A 22,078-nucleotide genomic window follows, 5' to 3' on the forward strand; every position below is an offset into this window, starting at 1 on the left:
AGAATTGAAATTGCCCACTGCTTCTAAGTTAGAGAAAGAATACATGTATGAGATGTGAGCTCCTTAGAAGTCCACAGTTCTCCTCTGTGCCTGATACACAAGTGATACAGAGTGACCTTTCCCTCATTTATTAATTCATTCTTTTGTTCATTCACCAAATATTGTTTAGTATCCACTCAGTCCCAGGCATTTGTTCAAGGAACTGACATTCTTTACTGGAAGTGAGTGATACAGGTGGAAGGGAATGAGGATACATCATAAAACTGCAAACAGAAGATAATTTCACAAGTGGTAAGTCCTTCGAGGACAATGCAAAGAAGATGAGGTAACTGATGTGACAAAATGTGATCTCCTAGAGTGGGGGCCAAACTACAAGCCCAGGCCTTCCAGAGCACTTTCCAGTATAAACTCCACTGCCATTCCTTTTAAGCCACGGCATCGGGTCATCACAGACACAAATAACAGGATCTATTCTTACCCACTGCACTCTGAATATTGAAACACAAAAGCCCAGGGATTGACCTTTTCATCCATCTTTTTTGGCAGCATTTTGACAATTTCCTTTTTTTTTTGACCACTAACTATATTTTCCAAAGGTCTTATTATATCATCCATCTTAGCAGAAACTAATGTCATCACTAAATAATTTGTCTGTAATTGGAGAAGCTTTCATCTGTATTCCAGAGGAGGTGGACCTGGAGGCTGAGGTGAATGGCTGAGGAGGTCCTGAGGGCCTGGCTTTGAAGGATCATCGGCTGGGTCCTGTCCTCCTGCCAGAGCTGCTTCTCATTACTGTACTTGGGGAGGAGGTGTGAGGATGCAGCCCTCTCCAGAGACCTGCACACTCCAGCCCGGAGCCTTCCCCTTACCCCAATTCCCACTCCAGTAGCTCCTCCCTGTACACAGGATACTTCTGTTTGCACACTGTGTTTCTTCCTGGGGAGGTCAACAGAAAGAAGGTTTATCACCACCCCCATTTCACTGACCAGAAACCCGGGGCTCAAAGGGGTTCAGAAACATACCCAAGGCGAAGCCAGATAGAAGTGGCGGAGCCAGAGAGTGATGCAGGATTTCTAACTTCAGACCTGTGACAGTCAGGGGTCAGGAATGCGATTTGGTCATTTGAAAAGAGAACGATACATTAAAGGAATTGTTTATGGGAAGGATAGGCAGGGATACACTGCCAGGGATGCTGTGGTACCCCATGATGTGTAAGAAAGGTAAGGACGCTGGGGAGTTCTTACCTTCCTGGGCATAAAAGGTCAGGGAACCCAAAAAGGATCACGCCTAGGGTCTGTGGTCGTCTATGAAAAGACACGGCCAGCCCGAGCTGACTACACAGAGGAAATGGGGAAGAGACATCTTCTCCTCCAGTTCTGCAACCTCCTGCCTGCTCCTCCCGCTAATGAAATTCAGACAGAATCCAGATGGCAATGAAACCCACAGAGGCAGTCCGAGCGGGTCAGCCTGCAAGGACATGGAGTGGAGCTCAGGGAGGGGATGGGATGCGTCCAGAGACGCAAACACAGTATACCCGGTTCACACTCCAAGGCCTTTCCCACCTCCTGCTTGAGGGATGACTGCAACTGATAGTTAAACACCCTCTCTTCTGAAGATGACATTTCAGTTAATCCTGGTGATTGCTATCTTGCAAATATCATCACCTTTTCATGTGGTGTTTAGCAAGGATGAGCTTTAGACTAAGACTCAGGCATATAATTTGTGTGTTTAACGGCTTCACGGATACTGTAAGGATTGCATTCAATTTCTTGATACAGATTCTGGAATCTGGATTTCTGAATTACCCCCACCCAAAGTTTTAAACGTATCTGCAAATATGGCTCCCCACTGCTACATGGCTCTAACTCCGGGGAGGTGGACAGCATCCCTACCAACACTGAATGGGATCCAACCTGCAGTTGGAGCACAGCAGGAAAATAAAAATATCGATGTGTGCCTAAGAGTCAAGATCAGGAAAATCAGCAAAGCGGAGGTCGGGGCTGTCCCTCCTGTGAGGATGTTGGGGAATGGAGCTGGCAGAAGCTGTGAGGTTATGAGGTCAGTCAAAAGAGAAGCAATCTAAACAAGTGGCCAAACTATGCACGCAAAGCAGCAGGAACAAAAGCCAGGGATTGGCAAACTAAGAAGGCAAGAGCTGGGTCCACCAGAAGGTGAGAGAAAGTGGGAAGCCAGATCTGGGCAAAAGCCGCCATTTGGCACTGGCTCCGATGGGCCTGTCATGGGCCCTGGTGGAAAGGGCACCTGTGTTCTGGGGCCTAGGAAAGGGAAGCAGCAACTGGCAGACGGGAGAGTCCAGGTTTCCAAAGTGAAGGCCTAATCCCTCCTGATCAGGATGATGGTCTCTGTAGATATGAGACCATCTGGCCTCTAGGACTCACTTATATTCTTCCCCCTATTTGATCATAGCCTTGGGCCTTTGGAAGATGCCCTGATCCTGGGAACAACCATGTATAAAAATAACAGGCAGATGTTGGATATTGATTAAAGGATACATAATTATAGTTAGATAGGAGGAATAAACTCAAGGGATCTATAGAACAACATGGTGACTGTAACTAATGAAGACATAGCGTATTCTGGAAAAATGCAAAAAAGTGTGGGTATTAAGTGTTCTCACCACATTTGTGAAGTAAGGCACGTATTAATTAGCCATTTAACCATCCACAAGTTGTACATACTTCAATCATGTTGTACTTGATAAATACATATCATTTTATCTGTCAATTTTTTTCTAATTTAAAAGACATTAGTATCTTTTACTAATCAGATACTAGTATTATCTCCTGGGATTTTTCCTTCTGCTCACGACTGCTGTACTGAGATGTGGAAGAAGAATCACCATAATCAAATTCAGCATCGCACCATCATGATGACTTATACTGAACACTTACTTCACAGAGATGGTGCTAATTTGCCAAGAGAAAGCATCCAGAGGACAGTGAGGATAGTCAAGTTGAAGGATCCAGCCTCATTTCTGAGACAGAAATGCATCCCAGGCACTTGCTGAAGAGTGAACATTATATACCCTTCAAGTTCAGCCACTATCATTTGCGACCAAAGGTGTCCTTGGATCCATGAGCACTGTTGCATTTAATTCTCCCAATCTCGTGAGGGAGATGCTATTATTATCTTGGTCTTAAAAAAGTTAAGTAACTTGCCAAGGGTCACACCCCTAGTGGCAAAGCAGTTGAAACCCAGTTCCATGCAACTCCCAAAGCTCCTGTTCTTAACTACTAGTCTATACCGTCTCTCATGGTGCTCAGCCGGTGCCTAACCCTGGACAACACCAGCTCCCTTCAGCCACAGTAAACAAGATTTAGCATCAAGCCCATGTTCAGAGCCCCTGACCCTCATCACATACCCGTGTCAGTCTTGTTACCCCCTTCTCACTGCAGACTAAGCACCAAGGTCTCACCTAGCTACATGGCTGAGACAGGACACGCTGATCCAAGGGCAGGACTCTTGGCTCCCTGCCCTGTTTCTATGGTCTCTGCTGTGTGTGGCAGGCAAGAGAGATGTATTACAGCTTCCAGAGCAGGAGACTGGAGGCTTGCAAGTGAGTACCGCCCCACACACTGCCAAGCGACAAAACTACCCAGAACACCCTGCAAGAAACAAAGCTGTCCTCATTCCTCCTGAATATACTCCTGCTAGAGAAGGCAGGCTTAAATTTTTCTAAATGAAAACACAGGCTGAAGAACAACATACATGTAAAATGCTTCCAGATTATTAAAAAAATAAGTTTGCACATGCAAAACAAAATCTTGAGAACAGAAATGAAACTATTAATAATGACCATTTCTGTGCAATGCACTTAAGGACAGGACAATGAGTATTACGTAGTTGCAAATAGAATGTGCCTTTCATAATTTAAAAAAATTAAAAGAAACCACATCCACTTCACACTAAGGTTATACCAAAATAGCACAGGACACTGGTGAAACCCTGCCCAAAGGGCTTAATCTAATAGGCTGGAAGGAGCTCCTTCCCTGTGGACCTGAAATGTAGTTTTAAGAAACAGATCCACAGAATTTTATGATGGTGATATGTCCACCACACAGGAAAAACACATGTCCTCAACTGTGTTTGCTCTCCAGCAGGGGAGACGTGGGTCCCTTAATCCCATCCACGGTCAGTTTATGTTCATGCCTGACCTGTAAATTACCTTCTCTCCCCTGTTTGCTCTCCAGCAGGGAGACATGGGTCCCTTAATCCTACCCACGATCAGTTTATGTTCATGCCCGACCTGTAAATTACCTTCTCCTTCCCTTTTTCCTGTCTGCCCCAGCTGCCACTGACACAGGCCACATGTAAATTCACCTTGAGAGCAAGGCATAGTCCACCTTGCGCTGTGAATCAGACCAGGAAATCACCAAAAGCCTTATATAAATTAACTTCCTTCCTCAAGAAGAAACCAGTCCTCAACAGTTCAAAGCAGAAACACTGGGATTACTTAATCTTCGCCTTTCCTCACACCTGATATGCACCACACGCTGAAGTTTACAGCTCCCTGGTCACCTGCAGGTTCATCTGATTCTTGCACTGACCCTGTGCAGGAGACCAGGTAGAAATGACGCCCATACAACTCAGATGTGGAGACAGAGGCCAAGCAATGAGACCTAACTGACGGAACCATCAAGAAGGCTAGGAGGAGAGGCCATGTACTAGGCAGCCAGACTCCTACTGAGGTTTTTTTCATTTATTCATTGATTCACATTTGCAAATATTTCCTTGCTACCTGTAAGGTGACCTCTCTGATAGACCTTGGTGAAACGACGGTGAGCTCATAGGGTGCTGATAGCCCCTGGAGAAGGCAGACATAAACCAAATGATCTAAAGCTACTCAGTTGAAAAACCCCATTTTATGATGAAAATGTAAAACACAAGAGGTTCCTTTTCTTTTAGTCTGAAAACTAAGGAGAAATAGGAGTGAACTTGGCATTCTAGAAATAGCATGTACAGAGGTCCTGTAGCTTATATGAACATGATATCTTGAAAGAACTGAAAGAACTTGAGGTCAGAAAAAAGGGAAAAAATAGTGCAAGATGAAACTATAGAAGGAAATGTGGACTGCACTATACAAAATTAAGGAACGTGACCTTCAAAAACGTACAAGAAGCCACTGAACAAGCCTAACTGTGTGTTGGAGTGGGTAGGGGACGTGGTGATGAGGTTTGCAGGGTGAAGTCCTTATGGATCAAACTAATGGGAATGAAAAATCGCTGCCTGTGAGAATTACTCAGAATTCAACGTGCTCACCTGCCTCCTGTGCTCTCTGATTAGTTCCTGTAGGCTCTAGTACGTATCTAATTAAGTACCAATAAAAGAAGTGATAAGGACAAATGCCTTCCTGAACGGGGGTCCCCCTTTGCCCAGTCCTTTCCTTCACTGCCAGTAGTTTTTAATGAGACCTTGTGATTGCAAAGTCACCTTAAAGAATACAGAGAGTTTATTGTCTTGAAATAGTGAATATCAAAATTTATTATATATTGGGACAGTGTTAACACTGGAGATCAGTGTAATGCATCCATTCCACATTGGAAGAAGTGGCTGAATGGTTCATTTGCAGTCAGTCAGGATGTAAGATTATGTCCTTCGCCTTTACACATCAGTGCCAAGGCACACCCAAGGCATATGAATCATGAAAGGATGAGGGGCCCGCTCTCTGCGCTATTGAAATCATGAACCTATCAATGCTTCAAATTCCAGGAAGGAGGCAGTCTTTAAATCTACAAACAACAGCACAGAAGCCTTCTCAAGGCTAAAAAAAAAAAAAACCAGCGGAGCAGCAATCATTGGAATTTATAACAAGGTAGATTTTTGCCCAAAAGGGAAGTGGCCTTGTGAGTGGCCAGAACCCCTAGTCTCAGAAGGTAATACAGAAAACTTGGTCTTTGGTTGATTAGATTATGCAGTTGATAATCGGAGAAGCATGAATCCTATGTACTCAATTTTGATATGAGGACAATTAATGACAATTAAGGTTATGGAGGGGGGAGAAAAGCAGAAAGAGGGACGGAGGGAGGGTGGTGGGGCCTTGGTGTGTGTCACACTTTATGGGGGCAAGACATGATTGCAAGAGGGACTTTACCTAACAATTGCAATCAGTGTAACCTGGCTTATTGTACCCTCAATGAATCCCCAACAATAAAAAAAAAAAAAGAAGTATTATCTTGCCACATGAGGAAGAAGAGAAGGAGGGGAAAAAGGGGGAGCAGAGGGAGGAGGAGATGGTTCAAGCCCTGCGTGCTAGCCCCGAGGAAGCTGCTTGGCTCTTTTGAGAGGCTACAGGTGGAGCAGGGGACTGGAGGACGTCATACAGCATCCCTAAAGAAAGGAACAAAGAAGGCTGGGCACAGTCCCTCATGCCTGTAATCCTAGCACTCTGGGAGGCGGAGCAGGGTAGATTGCTTGAGCTCAGGAGATAGAAACCAGCCTGAGCAACAGTGAGACCCCCATCTCTACTAAAACCAGAAAAACAGCTGGACATTGTGGTGGGCACCTGTAGTTCCAGCTACTCGGGAGGCTGAGGCAACAGGATCACTTGAGCCCAACAGTTTGGGGTTGCTGTGAGCTGTGATGTCACAGCACTCTACCCGGTGTGACAGAATAAGACTGTGTTTTTAAAAAAAAAAAAAGAAAAAGGCAGGCCCGCTGGGCTCTGGCTCTCATCTGCCACTGACTCACTACGCACCCATGAATAAGTTACTTCTTTTCTCAGCTTCTCAAAAGCTCCTGTCTATATATAAGATGCAAGAATATCCTCTCACGGGGCTGGAGTAAAGATCAAGTGACTCTGTGAATCGTCTCTAGGGAAATACAAAACACTAACCTCAACTCAGTCATGATCCAGCAAAAAGTCCGAGTTGCCGCCAGCAAGGTGCTGGGCCTCTAAGCCTAAAAGGTCAATTGCAAGAAACTGAAATCAGCATTTCCCCAGCCCCTTTCTTGGTGGTGCTTCAGCCAAAGGCAGCATCAGACCTGGAAAGCAGGTAGTAGCAAGAGCGCACTGAGCGATTGAGCCAGGTGCTTTGCTGAAGCTATACCAGGATTAATCACAGCCTGGGGCTACTTACCTCCAATGGTAATAAAATTCCATTCTGGGTAACACAGGCCTTCTCAGTGTCCCAAAGATGCCAGCTGAGGGCCCCAATTTGAATCCTGTAAGTTCATAAGTGTGAAATTTGCTGTCAGGGAAGTGATACCCTGAGACTAATAGACTCCAATGGGTAAGGATATGACATGACATTTGTAAGGAAGAGTTGAAGGAAGGCATCGCATAGGCCCTCCAAAAAGAAAAGAAATTATTCCCATTCTAATTGCCAAGGAAAACGCTCAGGTGAGGGTGCAGGCACATTAACTAGCTGACTCTGCAACTCTAAAACCCCCGCTGGGAGAAACACAAGAAATTAAAAAGGATGAGCTGGGAGACACAAGTCAACTGCATTGGGGTTTGGGGTAAAGAATGCACGGAAACCTTTTCCTTCCAAGCCTCTTCACCCTCACACCTCACTCCCAACACTCCTCAGAAAAGAAGAACAGCTGAACAGGTGCAGATACCAATCTGTCTTCTCGCACGCAAAAGCTCTGGCTGCTCTTATTTATAACATTAGTTCAATTAAAGTTTCCAGGGAGATAAACGTATTTTGTTAACAGTGGTGTAGAAAATCAGTTCTTTTCAATGACAACATTAGCACCTCTGGCCTACCTGGAAAATGAATGCAGTGTTTAGAATTCTTTATTTTTTTCCCAATTAAATAGTCTTCATGGCTTACCCACTTATTATTCCTCAATGATCCTTTCCAACAAGTGACGCATAAAAGGAACAAAGACAATTAAAACATAATTGTGTATTTTTTTAAATAGGATTCCATCATGTGTACTGTTCTGCTTTAACTTTTTATTTTCTCTCCTTGATTTCCTTTTTTAAAAAAATAACCATGCATATCCATCAAAAGCACAGAAAAATTATAACAATAAAAATGTAAGCACCAATCTTTTTTCCTATAAGAAAATGTTTATCAGGGCAGCGTCTGTGGTTCAGTGAGTAGGGCGCCAGCCCCATATACTGAGGGTGGCGAGTTCGAACCTAGCCCCAGCCAAACTGCAACAAAAAAAAAAAAAAGAAAGAAAGAAAATATTTATCTTGCAACCTATTTCCTCCCACGCATCCTGTCCATATGATATAATTGCAATGTGAGATGTGACTGCAGGCAGGTACGTGAAACCACTATGAGTTGGGAAAAAATCTTATTTTCCTCTCTATTCTAATATATCTCAAGCCTCCTGTATGCAAAAAAATGCCTTCTTTTTAACCTTCTGATGGCCTCAGGTAGTCAACAAACCACCAGATGAAAAAAAGACTCTTTTGTATTTTTTTAGTCCTTTCTATTTGCAACCTTGAAAGCCCAGAAAAATAAAGGCCACACTCTCATCATTCACTTGAATTAATTCTTTCACCTCCTTACTCTCTGCCATGGAGGCTATGGTTATCCAAATGCATATTTAAACCCACCAGGAAATAAGAGAAAAAGTTGAAGATTCTTCAAAAGACAAAATAGGAAATAGGTCTGCTACTGATGTCAATAGAACATTGGGCAAGGTTAAAGTTGGAATTTTCCTAGTAAGGTTGAAATGAATGAGCTACAGGGTACATAGCACGTGTAGAAGGGTGGGAGCTCAGTAAGAATGAGACACCCAACACTGTCATGTCTAGGCAGCCTTAGGCCTTAGTGCCTTAAGCAGACACTCTCTATTTTGCCAAAGACTCTACAACTTTGAATACATTACACATTGACCATCTAGATCTTTTCATTTGCTTGCTCTCCTATTATTTAAATTAGCAGCATCAAAGGCTTGTTTGCCTTTAGAATTCAGAGGATGTGTTATGTTTTTCAACCACACAAGTAGCCACCATCTGCTTGCTGCAATACACTGCTCTGTCTTGTATGTCACCAAGCCATCAAGGCCTCCACGGCCAGGGCATCCTGCAACCTACACAGGATATCCACTGTCACATATCTGGAAGAAACAAAGGGCACGAGGTGGAAAGAATAAGAGGCCAACATCCTTTAGCATCCAAGAACACATGTTGAGCATCTAGTCCAGAAAAAGAGGCAAGCAATTAAAAAAAAAAAAGAGCAAAGATCTCTGCGCCTGTAGCTCAGAGGCTAGGGTGCCAGCCACATGCACTGGCGGATTCAAATCCAGCCCGGGCCTGCCAAACAACAATGACAACTACAACTAAAAAATAGACAGGTGTTGTGGCGGGCGCCTGTAGTCCCAGCTACTTGGGAGGCTGAGGCAAGAGAATAACTTAAGCCCAGGAGTTTGAGGTTGCTGTAAGTTATGATGCCACGGCACTTACCAAGGGTAACAAAGTGAGACTCTGTCCCCCCCCAAAAAGCAGGGGAGGAGTGGGTATTCAGGTACTGTTAACCCAAACGTGAATTCAGACAGTAGCAAACCTCTGTTGCTTCACTACAGAGGTAGTGCTAAGAAAAGGGCAAGCTGTGCTTCTCCAGGATCCTAAACGGGGTGTGGGGGGCAAACCCTGGAATAAGCATTGTGATGAGACAGTCAGACTGCCCAGAAAGCCAGAGCTAGAAGGAAACATAAGGCCACCTAGTCCTAGCCCCTCGTTATGTACTCAGGGAGCTGAAGTCCCAGGACAGTAAGGGATTTGCCCAGGGTCATACAAACAGAGCAAGTGCTTTCAGCTCACGTTTTCAGTCCCCAGCATTTTTGTGCTAAAAGGCCACATTTTTAAAGTAGAGAAACAAAATAGTATCTATTTTGGTCATCCAAGCAGGCTTTAAGGGATCCAGAAAATTATAAGAAACAAGCTCCTTCATTTATAAAAGTAAAACTACATCCCTTCGTAAAAGTTATGATGATTTTGGTTCATGAGTTTGTTCGTGGGGTGTAAGTTTCTAAAGCAGCCTCCTCACAGGAATAGAAAGAGAAAGCGGCCATGCCATGTTCTCAAGGCCCTGCCAGGATTAACAAAGAATCTTATCACATTGGAGGAGGTGTTTCCTTCCCTCTTTGACTCAGTTGCCTATTTTTTTTTTTTTATTGTTGGGGATTCATTGAGGGTACAATAAGCCAGGTTACACTGATTGCAATTGTTAGGTAAAGTCCCTCTTGCAATCATGTCTTGCCCCCATAAAGTGTGACACATACCAAGGCCCCACCCACCTCCCTCCTTCCCTCTTTCTGTTCCCCCCCCCATAACCATAATTGTCATTAATTGTCCTCATATCAAAATTGAGTACATAGGATTCATGCTTCTCCATTCTTGTGATGCTTTACTAAGAATAATATCTTCCATGTCCATCCAGGTTAATACGAAGGATGTAAAGTCTCCATTTTTTTTAATGGCTGAATAGTATTCCATGGTATACATATACCACAGCTTGTTAATCCATTCCTGGGTTGGTGGGCATTTAGGCTGTTTCCACATTTTGTCAGTTGCCTATTTTTAAGTGACTCTGTTGGTGTGAAAATCACACACCACCAGGCTGCACTATAGACCAAAGAACTAAAAGATAAGCTATTGGAAAACCTTGCCCAACACTTGGAAATCAAAGTAATTTCCAAGACCTGATCGGCCTCAAACCGCACGTTGTACCACGAATCCACATTACACACTAGGTCCTGAATCAATGGGACATGAGCCACTGTTTTTACAGAGCCAAAAATGTGGCTAAATTGTACTCATTTCCAATATGACATATCAAAATCTTCTCTGTATGATACTGCATGTCTGTAGTACTTAATGGTGCTGTATGTTCATAAAGTTAGAATTTTCAGAGGATTCAGTATACACCCTCTAGCTACACTCCTGCAAACAACCTATGGTGGAAAAGTTGATTACTGCCATTTTATAGATGCAAGGGCCATTCCTAGCATATGAATGAATGAATGAGAAAAGTAAGACACAAATTGCCTCATCTCATACTCCTGCATCTTTCCATGAAAATTATATTTTACAAATGGCAAAGCCAAGAGAAGGGTCCAGAATTCATTTCAGTCGGGTTAGACCACAGAGCTCACATGCTGCCTTTTCTCTGCTTTCTTGTCTGCCCCACCCCCACCCCTTACAGGCCTTCCCTCCCAGCCAACTTGATCCTGCTCATCATATGCTCTTCTCCCACCAGACTGTGACTGGCTTTGTAATGTCTACAAGATAAACTCCGTTCCAAGGCTGACTCACGTGAAGGGTTCAGAATCAAATCATACAGTTGAGCTTTGCAGGGGCTCAAATGTAAAACTACAGAAATTATTGTGCATTTTTACCTAGGACAGTAAAAAAATCAAGGGGCCTCTCCAAGTCCCCAGAAGCTATTCCTTCTGTGCTCTCCCAGATCTGAGCGTCTCTCCCAGGAATCCAGCAACCCACCATGCACTGCCTTCCAACAACTCTTGTACTCTTGCATTGTACAATTACTTACATTAACATGTGGGGGAGTCCTATCTTCCTAGCTTGCTTGTCATCTTTTTTTAGACAGAGGATTTGGAGCTTCTTTGTTAGTTGGACATGAGACATATGCTAGCTTCCAATTTTATTTTAATTTCGATGAGGAGTTGTGTGCCCATATATCTGTTTATAAAGTGAAGAGTATATCAATCGGAGAACTAAGAGATTAAACGTCTCAGCCTGGCTCTCTTGAAAGCTATGACTTTGATAGTCATCTCTTAATATACCCCTGCATATAGCAGCAAAAATGTTTGTATAAAACCAATAAAACCAATGTAGTGGATTATATGTGCGTCTTAACTATCTTAAGGAATACGAGGTTTAGTAAGATGATGTTTGTAAATACTTTAGGAATACTTTCTGGAAGGAAGATACAATATCATCCTATTTCATTATGAAAAATGTACATATATACCTTGATGCTCATATCCTGAAATCATTCTGAAATATGAGATAGAAACCTTGACTCAGTCAATGATTTATATTAAGTTTAGTTTCTGATTCCTCATGCTTTTCAGGATCAATTGCATACAAAAATTGAATGTGCTCTGTGGTTAACAGCATGTGTTAAAAAGCACAATCTAAATATGGTTATTATAGAGGCTATAATCACTGCATTAACTCCCTGTCAAGATAACAATCTGACTGCAGATATGAGGGTATGTGCCACACACATTTGTAATAGTCTGAACAAATGAGTGTTCAGAGTGCTAGTGAAATATGCTAGACCGGGCCTAAGAGCTAAAGTTTTCCAGCAATGAACCATAAGGAGATTGGTTTAGTATAGGGGACACTTGCATATTGCAAAAAGTGCTGGCCAAAGGCCGGATGAATATGCCATTTGAGGAAAATACTGTGAGTCCATCCTTCAGCTGCTAAGGAGCTCATCTCCACTATCACTTCAAGACCAAGACGCAGGGAGGGACGATTTTCAGTTCTCCGCACTGTTCAGCTGCCATGATGAGTTATCACATCAGCCTGCTTACAGGGTTCCTGTCTGAGTGCAGGGACCAGGGCCAATCAGTGTGGGGGGCCCTGGTGGTTTCAGAATGAACTTAAAATGACTAAATGAATGAGCTATGAACTTGCTGATGGCAAGCACTTTTTTATTTCCTTGCATCCTGCACAACCTGGCAGAGACAGTGTGCCCAACAAATTGATGGGCTGATTGAAAAATTAAAAGTTCCCAAATAAAGAGAAGGAAATAAAATGCATGTTGTGGTGAATGGGAGAGATGACTTAGGCACCAAATCTCAGATGTTGGTGGACTCTGTTTTTTGAGGAATAGGGCCAGGCTGCAAAGCGAGCTGCGAATGGAGAGGGAAAATCTGAGGAAGGTTAGCTCAGGTCACATTGCAGGCTGGGTTGAAAACTATTAATATAAAAGGGAGCTAGAGAAAAACCCAAGGCAATGAAGATAATCAGCCTGGCCTCCCAACTGAATGGTCCCTTTTATGTTTCTGGCTTGAGGTGGTGAGGAGCTTCTAACTCTGCCCAACTAAACAGCTGAAGCAAGGAGAAAAGTGTAAGTCTCAGCAGCAAGCCGAAAGTGTTAAACTACCAGCAAAAATAGCAGTTGCTTTTCTTATGACGATTTGTGCAATTAGGTTTGAGAAAGCTCTGTTTCTCAATTCTGACCCAAAAAAAGAAAGACAGAAAGTGGAAAATCCTGCCACACTGAAGTTCCTCAGAGCAATGGAATTGCCTGGGAAATATTTTCCTGGTTTTAGATGTTTTTCATGGGTCCTGAACCACCTGAAGTACCTCTCCCCTGGGAAGACTCTCCAGTATGGTTATGACATTGTCTTGGGCCAGGTTGTACGTGACATTAGTATATTAAGGAGGTGGTGTGAGGAGTGTCAAGAATAAAGAGCTTTGAAAGATAGCTCCTGGCTCAAAGTTTTGTGTTTTATGCTTATTATATGATTGAAGCCTAGTTATTTATCTTCTCTTAGCCTTTCTATTTCCAATCTACAAAATGGGTCTAATAAAATTGTCCCCATATGATACCCTCAGGAATGTTAGGACTGCCCCCAACAGGTTACCTGGCCTGCAATAGATGCTCCCATGCCAGTGCAAGGGGTTCCATTAATTAGATTCCATATCTTCCCAGACAGCTCCAGGGATTAACAATATAAGACATGTGAGGGGAAAAGACTAGAAAGAAGTAAACTGATCACACTGAATCTCGGCCTTCTCTCATGTTCCAAATCCAATGCCAATAGCTTCCACTACGGGGCTGAATGGCCTAGTAGTTAGAAGCAGGCATTCATGAGTCAGACTTGAGTACAAACCTTAGGGCTGCTACTTACTAGCAGCAAGATTGCAGATAAATACATAATCTCAATTCCCTCATCTTAAAAAGAGAAAAATAACAGCACGAATATGGAATGAGTGAATCCACGTATAGTACCAAGCACTGTGCCCAGCACAATCAGCACTCAATAATTAATATCTACCATCATCTCCATTCATCATTTAATCAGCAGAATCCCAGGTAAGAAGTATCAAAAAGAAGCTCAAGGTGGTATGAAATACAAAAGCTGGTTTTCACCAATTCCCCGTGTCCGAGGTAAGAAGTGGTAGACCAGCATCTTGCTACATGGGATAGAGCTGCCGCTTCTCTAAAGTTGCCTAGTCCTGGCTGGGAAGAAACTTATGAAGAAGATGAGTTTGTTTTGTGCATTAGACACTACCCTCTCCTTATTGTTTCTCCTCCTCAGCAGGGCCCTGCTTCATATAACTGGTTTTCTAAGCCCTCATTTATTTGCTGCCCTCCAGGCTCTTCACTACCTTCTTTCCTCTCTTTTCAAACCAGTGGTTTTAACATGCCAGTCCATGGAACAAGTCTAGACTGCCTGCCTAGACACAGTAGGAAGAGCTTGTTGAAAATATGGCTTCTCAAGATGGCAGACTAGAAACATCCCCTTACTAGCCACTCACAGCAAGGCAGGGGAAAGAAAACTCCAACCCCCTCTGGCTGCTGGAACCTACCCAGGGACATCACTCCAGGGGCACAGTGAAGCCGTGGAGGACCAGGAGCCAGCGAGAAGGTCTGGACTGCAAACTAATATAGCCTCTTTGGAAAGAAGTATGGAGAATCCTCAGAGAACTCAAATTAGACCTCCCATTTGACCCTGCCATCTCACTACTAGGCATCTACTCAGAAAAAAAATAATCACTTTATCATAAAGACATTTGCACTAGATTGTTTATCACAGCTCAATTTACAATTGCCAGGATGTGGAATCAACCTCAGGCATGGATTAAAAAATTATGGTACATGTATATCATGGAAAACTATTCATCCATAAAAAGGTGATGATTTTATATCTTTTGTATTAACCTGGATGGAGTTGAAGCACATTCTTAGTAAAGTACCTCAAGAATGGAAAAGCAAACATCCAATGTACTCAATGCTAATATGAAACCAGTAGATGATCTAATTCACACCCACAGAGAAGAAAATTCATTTCTATTCAAGCTGCGGGTAGGGGGAATGAGGAAGGGGGGAGAAGGAAAGAGGGAGGGTTTGGGGTGCTCCCACTTAAAGGGCACTATGTAGGGATTTATGGCACACCTTTTGGGTGCAGGAGACAACTATAGCCCCATTTTATCTTTCGTATCATCCAGTATTTCAGGGCATTTTCCCCCGACCAATCTGAAAAACTTACTTGTGTTTTGAGTCCATGAATTATTAACTGGCAACAACTTCATAAGATTTCCCTCCAAGATCTTATGTACAAGAGATGCTAGTCCATATGTCAAAATGTGAAAAATATTAAGAAAAAGGAAGGAATATTTAGAACCCCTTCCATGTATTCTTTATAAATGGTGCTGACCCTAGAGAATGCTGTGTCTACAGATCTCCTGCCCTCTTCCCACTCAGATCTCCTTCCCCTCTTCCCACTCTGTCAGGAGTGGGGCCACTGTAGCCATAAAGGACACAGAGTGAATGAAAGTTTGAAGGCAGAGCAAAGAAGCACCATTGATCTGCTGAGTAAAGCATCACAATCACAAACATTTATTGAACACTAAAATCCAAGCACCACCTTAAGCACTTTATGTATCAGTATTGTCACCATTTTATAAATGAAGAATATGAGATGCAGAGATATGGACTTGCCCCAAACACACAGCTAATAAATGGCTAAGCACGGCAGAAGAAAGTGCTTCATAGGAACCAGAGAACGTGTGAAGGCATAAAACTCTACTCTAGCAAAGAAAGATCCCCTCTCCTGTCTCTTCTCCAAAGAAAAGAATGTCAGGAAATAGAGAATCAAGCTTTTAGAAGGAAGAAACAAAAAATGACATGGTAAGAACACAGCACTGTCTCTAGGACTATTCTGTTGGGAATTACTCAACTAGGATTTTGAAGTCTCCATCTGCACCATGACTTAGAACAAGCAGTGTTATTTCTCTGCAATCCCATTTGGCCAGCATATGGCTGGCAGGTCATGGGGAATAGGAGTGCTACCTGACGCTTTAGATCCAGAGAATTCTTTAGTTTTAAAGAATTGAAGGAAACAATGAGCTATTCAGGATGAAAATGGAGATAGCAACTAAGGGCTGGCTTTATCCAGGCAGCCCAACCCAGATGTGCAGGGTAAAAAGAAGCCAGTGGTTTCTATGGAAACTCTGTCCACACACACACTTATACCTGGTTGAAACCACAGTTCTTCAGAAGTCTAGAAAGCACCTTAAATAGGTCACATCAAAATAAATTAAGATTTGCTTCAAGATGACAAACCTACCCTTGAGCCTGACACTAGTTCCCTGCCTCTCCAGGTGTTATTCTAAGAGTCTGCAGAGCCGGAATGTCAAGCACATTCGAGTATCTTCTCATCTGAAATGCAGTCTTCAGCTTACTGACCTTGAAATAGCCCTGCTCTTGATGGGTTCTGGAAGGGAGGCTGTTCCCAAACATGCCTGTTCTTTATCCTGGGCACAAGGGAGCAAGCCCTGTAGCTGAAAAGTCATTTTAACTTTAATAGCATCATTAATGAGAATCAACAATGCGTGGGGACTGTTTGGAATGCAAAAAATTCTCTGTCATTGGACTCGGATCAATCTCCATAAGAATTTTCAGTGGGTTCTGGAGAGACCAAAACACTCCCCCTGACCACTATTCTCCAGCTGTCTGGCCACAAATTATCCTACAGAGATCAATAGCCTCCTTTCTTCTTCAGTCGGCAGGAAACCTGCCTCCAGTGACAGACATAGGGGACAAAATCTCCTTCCCATCCCAACCCACAACCTCCCGTGAAACCCTGCAGAACTCACAAATAGCACTGCAAGGAGGGCTCTGACAAGCTAAGAAGGCCATTCCTCTGCAGAGATTAGATGCCATCAATTCCAAAAGATTCAAAGAACAGCCTACTTAAGAAGCCTCCATTTGGAAAAGATATTTAAACAAAGACTGCATTTGATGAAGTGAAATAGAATTAGCCGCTTGAGTAGCTCAGGCTTCTCAGATTCATTCTAAGGTAGACTAGCTTATTCGTAACTCAACAACAATACATCACAGTTAACTGTGGTTACAGCTCCATGGAATTTCAGCCAGTGCCCGGAGACACTGAGGTGCGCTTAATATTCCCCAATCTGTAATCAACCTTTTGTACATTTGTTCCTAATCACAGAATATGGTTTCATCTTAATGAACTGTTTTCTTATCGTATTACAGTTGGTCATCTCAGCACGTCTAATGGCCCATTTGCTAGGTTAAATTACAATCAGGGTCCCTTGGTTTTTGTTTCTCAGCGAGTCTTGCAGGATTTGATCTTTATTCCCCCTTCCTATTGCCCGATTTCAAGGTTAGGATCACCAAAGATAAAAGACAAAGACATACCTGTTGCAGTCAACGTGAAGCAGGAGATGAGAGGCGCTAACTGACAGCGCAACCTTGTGCCACCGCCCGTCTGCCATGCGGTATGGAAGTGCCTCTGTCCTGGGCTTCCCACCGTGCATATAGTGATACCGAATCTCATCCCTCAGGCCGCTGCTCTCCAGTTCAAAATAACTGTGTGCAAAGCAACAAAAATTTCTTTTATTTTAATTCTGGATATTGCTGCCATCATCCACCTTCACTCCCTTACTGCCAGGTTTCTCAGAATCTAAAATTAGCTAAACATGACACAAAGAGCCATGACCTGAAATCAATTGCACTGTGTGGAACCCAATTCACCTCTTGTCTGAGAGCCCTTGTGATGACACCTTGGGCCTCGGAAATGGAAATCAATTGACCCACTGTGAGGTAACAAGCCACGAGCTAATTAGCAAAACTCAATACTTAAAAGTGCAGTTCAGAACCCTGTTTCTATTGTCCATAAAAGGCCAACTGCGTGGAATGGATTTATTGATGGCTAATTTTAGAACTGGTTATCTTTACTTTTCCAAGAATTAAAAGGAAATAGAAGTCTTGTTGGACATCAGGGATTGAAATAAATTGTCAGAGTGACAGGATTAGTCATTTTCCCCTCCCCTAAACAAAAAGCTATAACTGGACAATTCCTAGATAAATAAGGAGTGGGTGGAGAAGTTGAAGCTAGTCACATAGGAATCAGTGTTTCAAATTATCGCAGAATGGAATGTGCAACTGAGTGTTTTCTTTTCCAAGAGCATCATTATGTTTTTCAGACCCATGAGAAATCCTTAGCGCCACCCCTGCACTCTGCACTTCAGAAATAAAATGCAACAAGCAACTTTGGGACGCTCCTCAGACACACACCAGGGTTTGTTCTTCCATAGGTAACAGAACTATTTTGTCTCCTGGGCCTGTTTTCTGAAATGTGTCATCATCATTAACATGGGGCCAGGCATTGGCCTAAGTGTTTCACATATGCCATCTAATTCATCACTCACAAAAACCTACAAGACTGACATTATTATCCCTTTTTAAAGATAAACTGAGATTCAGGATTAAGTAACATACCTCAGGTCAGGTTTAAACTTAAGACATAATTTGCTATCCTGCGAACTTTCTACCAGTTTGTTGCTTATCTCAGAAGCATGATGACAAAATAGTGAGGATGGCCTCAGCTGACACTAACTTCCAGCACCTCATTCATACAGATAATTCAAGAGCTGCTTGCCTGGATAGGTAACCTAGCTTGCCTACATCTGGAAGAACCTGGTGCTTTTCCTCTAATCCACTGAGTTGACTAACCCTACCAGCCAGGCGGTATTTAATCTAAAAGACAAAATGCATCTTCTATGAGGACTCAAATGACAGCAGTAGCATCTCCACAGTTGACCGCCTCCCTACATTACCCACCTCAAGTGGACCTAATTTTCATAGACCAGACATGTACCACACGTACCTATCAGTACAGTAGGCCTCGTTCCTTGCGTTGACCAATCTGTATGTTGACCAGAGTGACTGCCATATGTCATGACGTGTGAATCTTGGTATGGTTTCAAACACAAGATCACACTGGTTTTCTGCACAGATGCTGCATGGTCTTAGGCCAGGTACTCAATATCTCTAATCATATGCGAATGCATTTGTAAAATAGGGATAATAAACTTGCCATTTTCCTGACATATGGCAGTCATTTTTTTTTTTTTTTGCTGAGATGACCCCTGATTTATTATTGAGAACAAACAACCAGCCCTCATCGCCCACAAGCAGTGCCCAGAACCAGCAGAAGAGCCTCCTGACTGTGACCCCAGGGTTCCTTCCTCAAACCCTTGTTCTTTATGGGGTCCACCTGCTCCCTGAGCCCTCTAGACACTGGCACCCCCCAGTCACAGATGTGGCCTGGACAGGCCCTGCGGAGGCTGTTCACAGTCTGGTGGTGTGGCCATCACAGGGGCAGTCACTCTTTAAATGACAGCTTTTCTTCACTCCTTATTTGTTTCTCTTGGTCAACTCTCTGCCATTTTTTGAGGGGGAAACAGCACGATCTTGTATTTGAAACCATACCAAGATTCACACGTCATGAGAAATTTCTGACTTACTTTAACATGACCTTAAAAGGATTGTAATCGATGATAATTAGAAATGTTCATCAAGATCACCTGATGGGACTATTAAGCAGGGAAGCAAATATTACTGTTATTCTGGGGGTTACAGCTTCATTGAGCAAAAGTAATCAGTGTATTATAAGCAGATCTTTTAAAGATCACTTTATAAAGCATTGGCGTACGTGGTTACTTTCAGGTAATCACAAATATATAGCTGTGAGAAAAGAAATCTGCCCTAAAGGTTAGGCAAGTAGATACTTGTTTCTTAGAATAAAGTTTCTGACAGCATCGTGTACATATTCAAAAAGTGCTGCGTCTCTCACAGTTTAGATGAAAGTCAAGATGATTTGTTTTTGAAAAAACATGTTAGATACTGGCCCTAGGGATGATAAAGCCACTAAATGTCTAAGTGACATCTGGATAAAATTGTTTCATGAAGGCTGGGAGGAAAATAAGGCAATATTTCCAGGCAGTAACCCTCTGCTAATAGCGATGTGAAGCTCAGTCCTGATAGCAACCTGGAGGAGGCAGCCATGCTGCCCCATGGGATTTGGCTGTAGACTGGAGGGGAGACAAATGATTTGCAGTAGACTCTTGTTTTTCTAAGTATATGAAGCAACAGCATCAGCATCACCTGTGCAAATTCAGATTATTGAGTCCCACCCAAGAACTACTGAATCTGAATCTGTCTCTGAACAAGGCCCCCGGTGATTCACGTGCACATCAATGAATGAGCACTGGAGTAGAGCGCACCAGGTGTTGCTTTACTTCCTGGCCAGCTGGTCCTGGGGAGGGGAGCAGAAGTTTGATGCTACGAGCAAGTGAACAGAAGGTGTGCAGTGATGGCAGGCAGAGGAAGGACCCTGGAAGTGATGACAAGCTGGGAATCTGGTGAGCTCTTACTCTTCAGGCCTCAAGAGCATTGGGGTCTCCTGGAGAGTCTGGAGGGGACGAAAGGGCAGCCACATAGGTTATAAAATGACAAGCTAGGTTTTGTAACAGCATTTCTTCTTTTAGCCTTAGACGTCAGCCAAGTGTGTTGTTCCAACAAACTGCCTTGTTCCCAGAAAAGCCTGTTTCTGAATATTTGAAAACAGCAGTAATATTCCCTCCTGAATTTCTTTTTCAGTCCTAGGATCCTCCCATTCCCTACATAAACTATGAGCCCTGCCTTGACAAGGATTCCTCCTACTTTCTCTTTCCAGATCTTTCCCCATGTTGGTCACCACATTCTAGGTATAGTCAAATGAATCCATTTTCCATTTAAACACAGAATCCAGGAATAAAGGCACTTGCGCAGATGTGATCTGATGCAAAGTACAGGGACACCAGCACACTACCACCTGTTTTTCTCAGGGCTGTGCACAACTGTGACAGTATCCTGATCCTTTCACCAACTTTCCATCACCTAACACCCCAAGTCTTTTCACATAAAATACCGTAAAGGCAAATCTTTCTCACCCAGTATTCATATAGCTGAATTTTTTAAACACAACCCTTTGCTTAAGTCTTAGGAAGACCCTACTCAGAATAAACATAAATAATTCCCCCAAAGCCCACCCGTCGGTATTAGGTACCATTAGCATTACCACAAACTAAAGTCACATTTCGTAAGGACTATCTGAATTTCATGGCATATTTGGAAACAAAATTCAGAAACAATAACTCCAAATCATGCAGGTATATAAAGATCAACCAAGTTGTTTTTACTAAAATGTTCATCGTTTTCTCCAAAATTGAAACCCATATACTAGACTAGATACACCTAAAATGTTAACATATTTATTGCTGGATGAAAGCGTGGCTTCTATATACAAGGATGCAAACAGTAAACATTAATTTTATATAGTACCCAGTACTAACTCATTAGTAAAGGCAAAACATTTCTTAGAAAGCATCTTTTCCAACTATTCCATAAGAACATATATTGGCATTTTTGAGAAACACACCATACCCCAAAGAGCTCTAGAGTTAGTGTAGTACCTGCTTACATCCCGACAGGCCTCGCTGGGGCCCTGAACAAACAACGGCTTCCTGGGAGTCTGGGTGGGGAGGTCAAGCCACACGGATTTGGGAAACAAGGCCACACTCCAACCCAGGGTGTCCCCCTTGCAGGATTCTTGGGACATGGAGAAAAACAGCCAGACTACTTGTAGCCAGCTACTTTCTATAAAAGTAGAAACTAGTCACCACATGTATATAAAGAAAACTTCCCCAAATCCTGAAGATGATGAAAAAAGTCAGTTTCCCGACTGACTTTTGCCATTGCCTCAACAATGGTTAACTCTACCTTTATGAGTAACAATGACAAGAAAAACAATAGAGCTAACATTAGTGACATAATAATAGTTAATACTTACTGAGTACTTGTCATTACCAGGAGAATTGCCTTGAAGTCTTTATGTTTTATATCAAAATTGTCCCTACCACAGACCTGTGAGATATTAGTTAGGGGCTTTAACAAATACTTCTTGAGCACTGATTATGAGCCAGGGGCTATTCTACAAATATTTACTTATTGAATCCTTATAACAACCTTAAAAATTAGCAACTATTATCATCCTTATTGTATAAAAGGTGGAAACAAGGTACAGAGAGTTTAAATAATTT

The 22,078-nt window shown here is 42.8% G+C and overlaps 1 protein-coding gene across 3 annotated transcripts in view; it reads right to left on the minus strand.

Annotated features, from left to right (window-relative positions):
* The window catches only part of NELL1 (neural EGFL like 1), a 950,583-nt gene that overhangs the window by 794,229 nt on the left and 134,276 nt on the right, over positions 1-22,078 (minus strand). For all 3 annotated transcript variants that reach the window (XM_053561806.1, XM_053561805.1, XM_053561807.1), the window contains one exon: positions 17,352-17,522. In XM_053561806.1, the coding sequence (XP_053417781.1) occupies positions 17,352-17,522 (171 nt within the window). The remainder of the gene's footprint in view (positions 1-17,351; positions 17,523-22,078) is intronic.

The sequence above is a fragment of the Nycticebus coucang genome, chromosome 14 (assembly GCF_027406575.1).
Source record: "Nycticebus coucang isolate mNycCou1 chromosome 14, mNycCou1.pri, whole genome shotgun sequence".
NCBI classification, from domain to species: domain Eukaryota; kingdom Metazoa; phylum Chordata; class Mammalia; order Primates; family Lorisidae; genus Nycticebus; species Nycticebus coucang.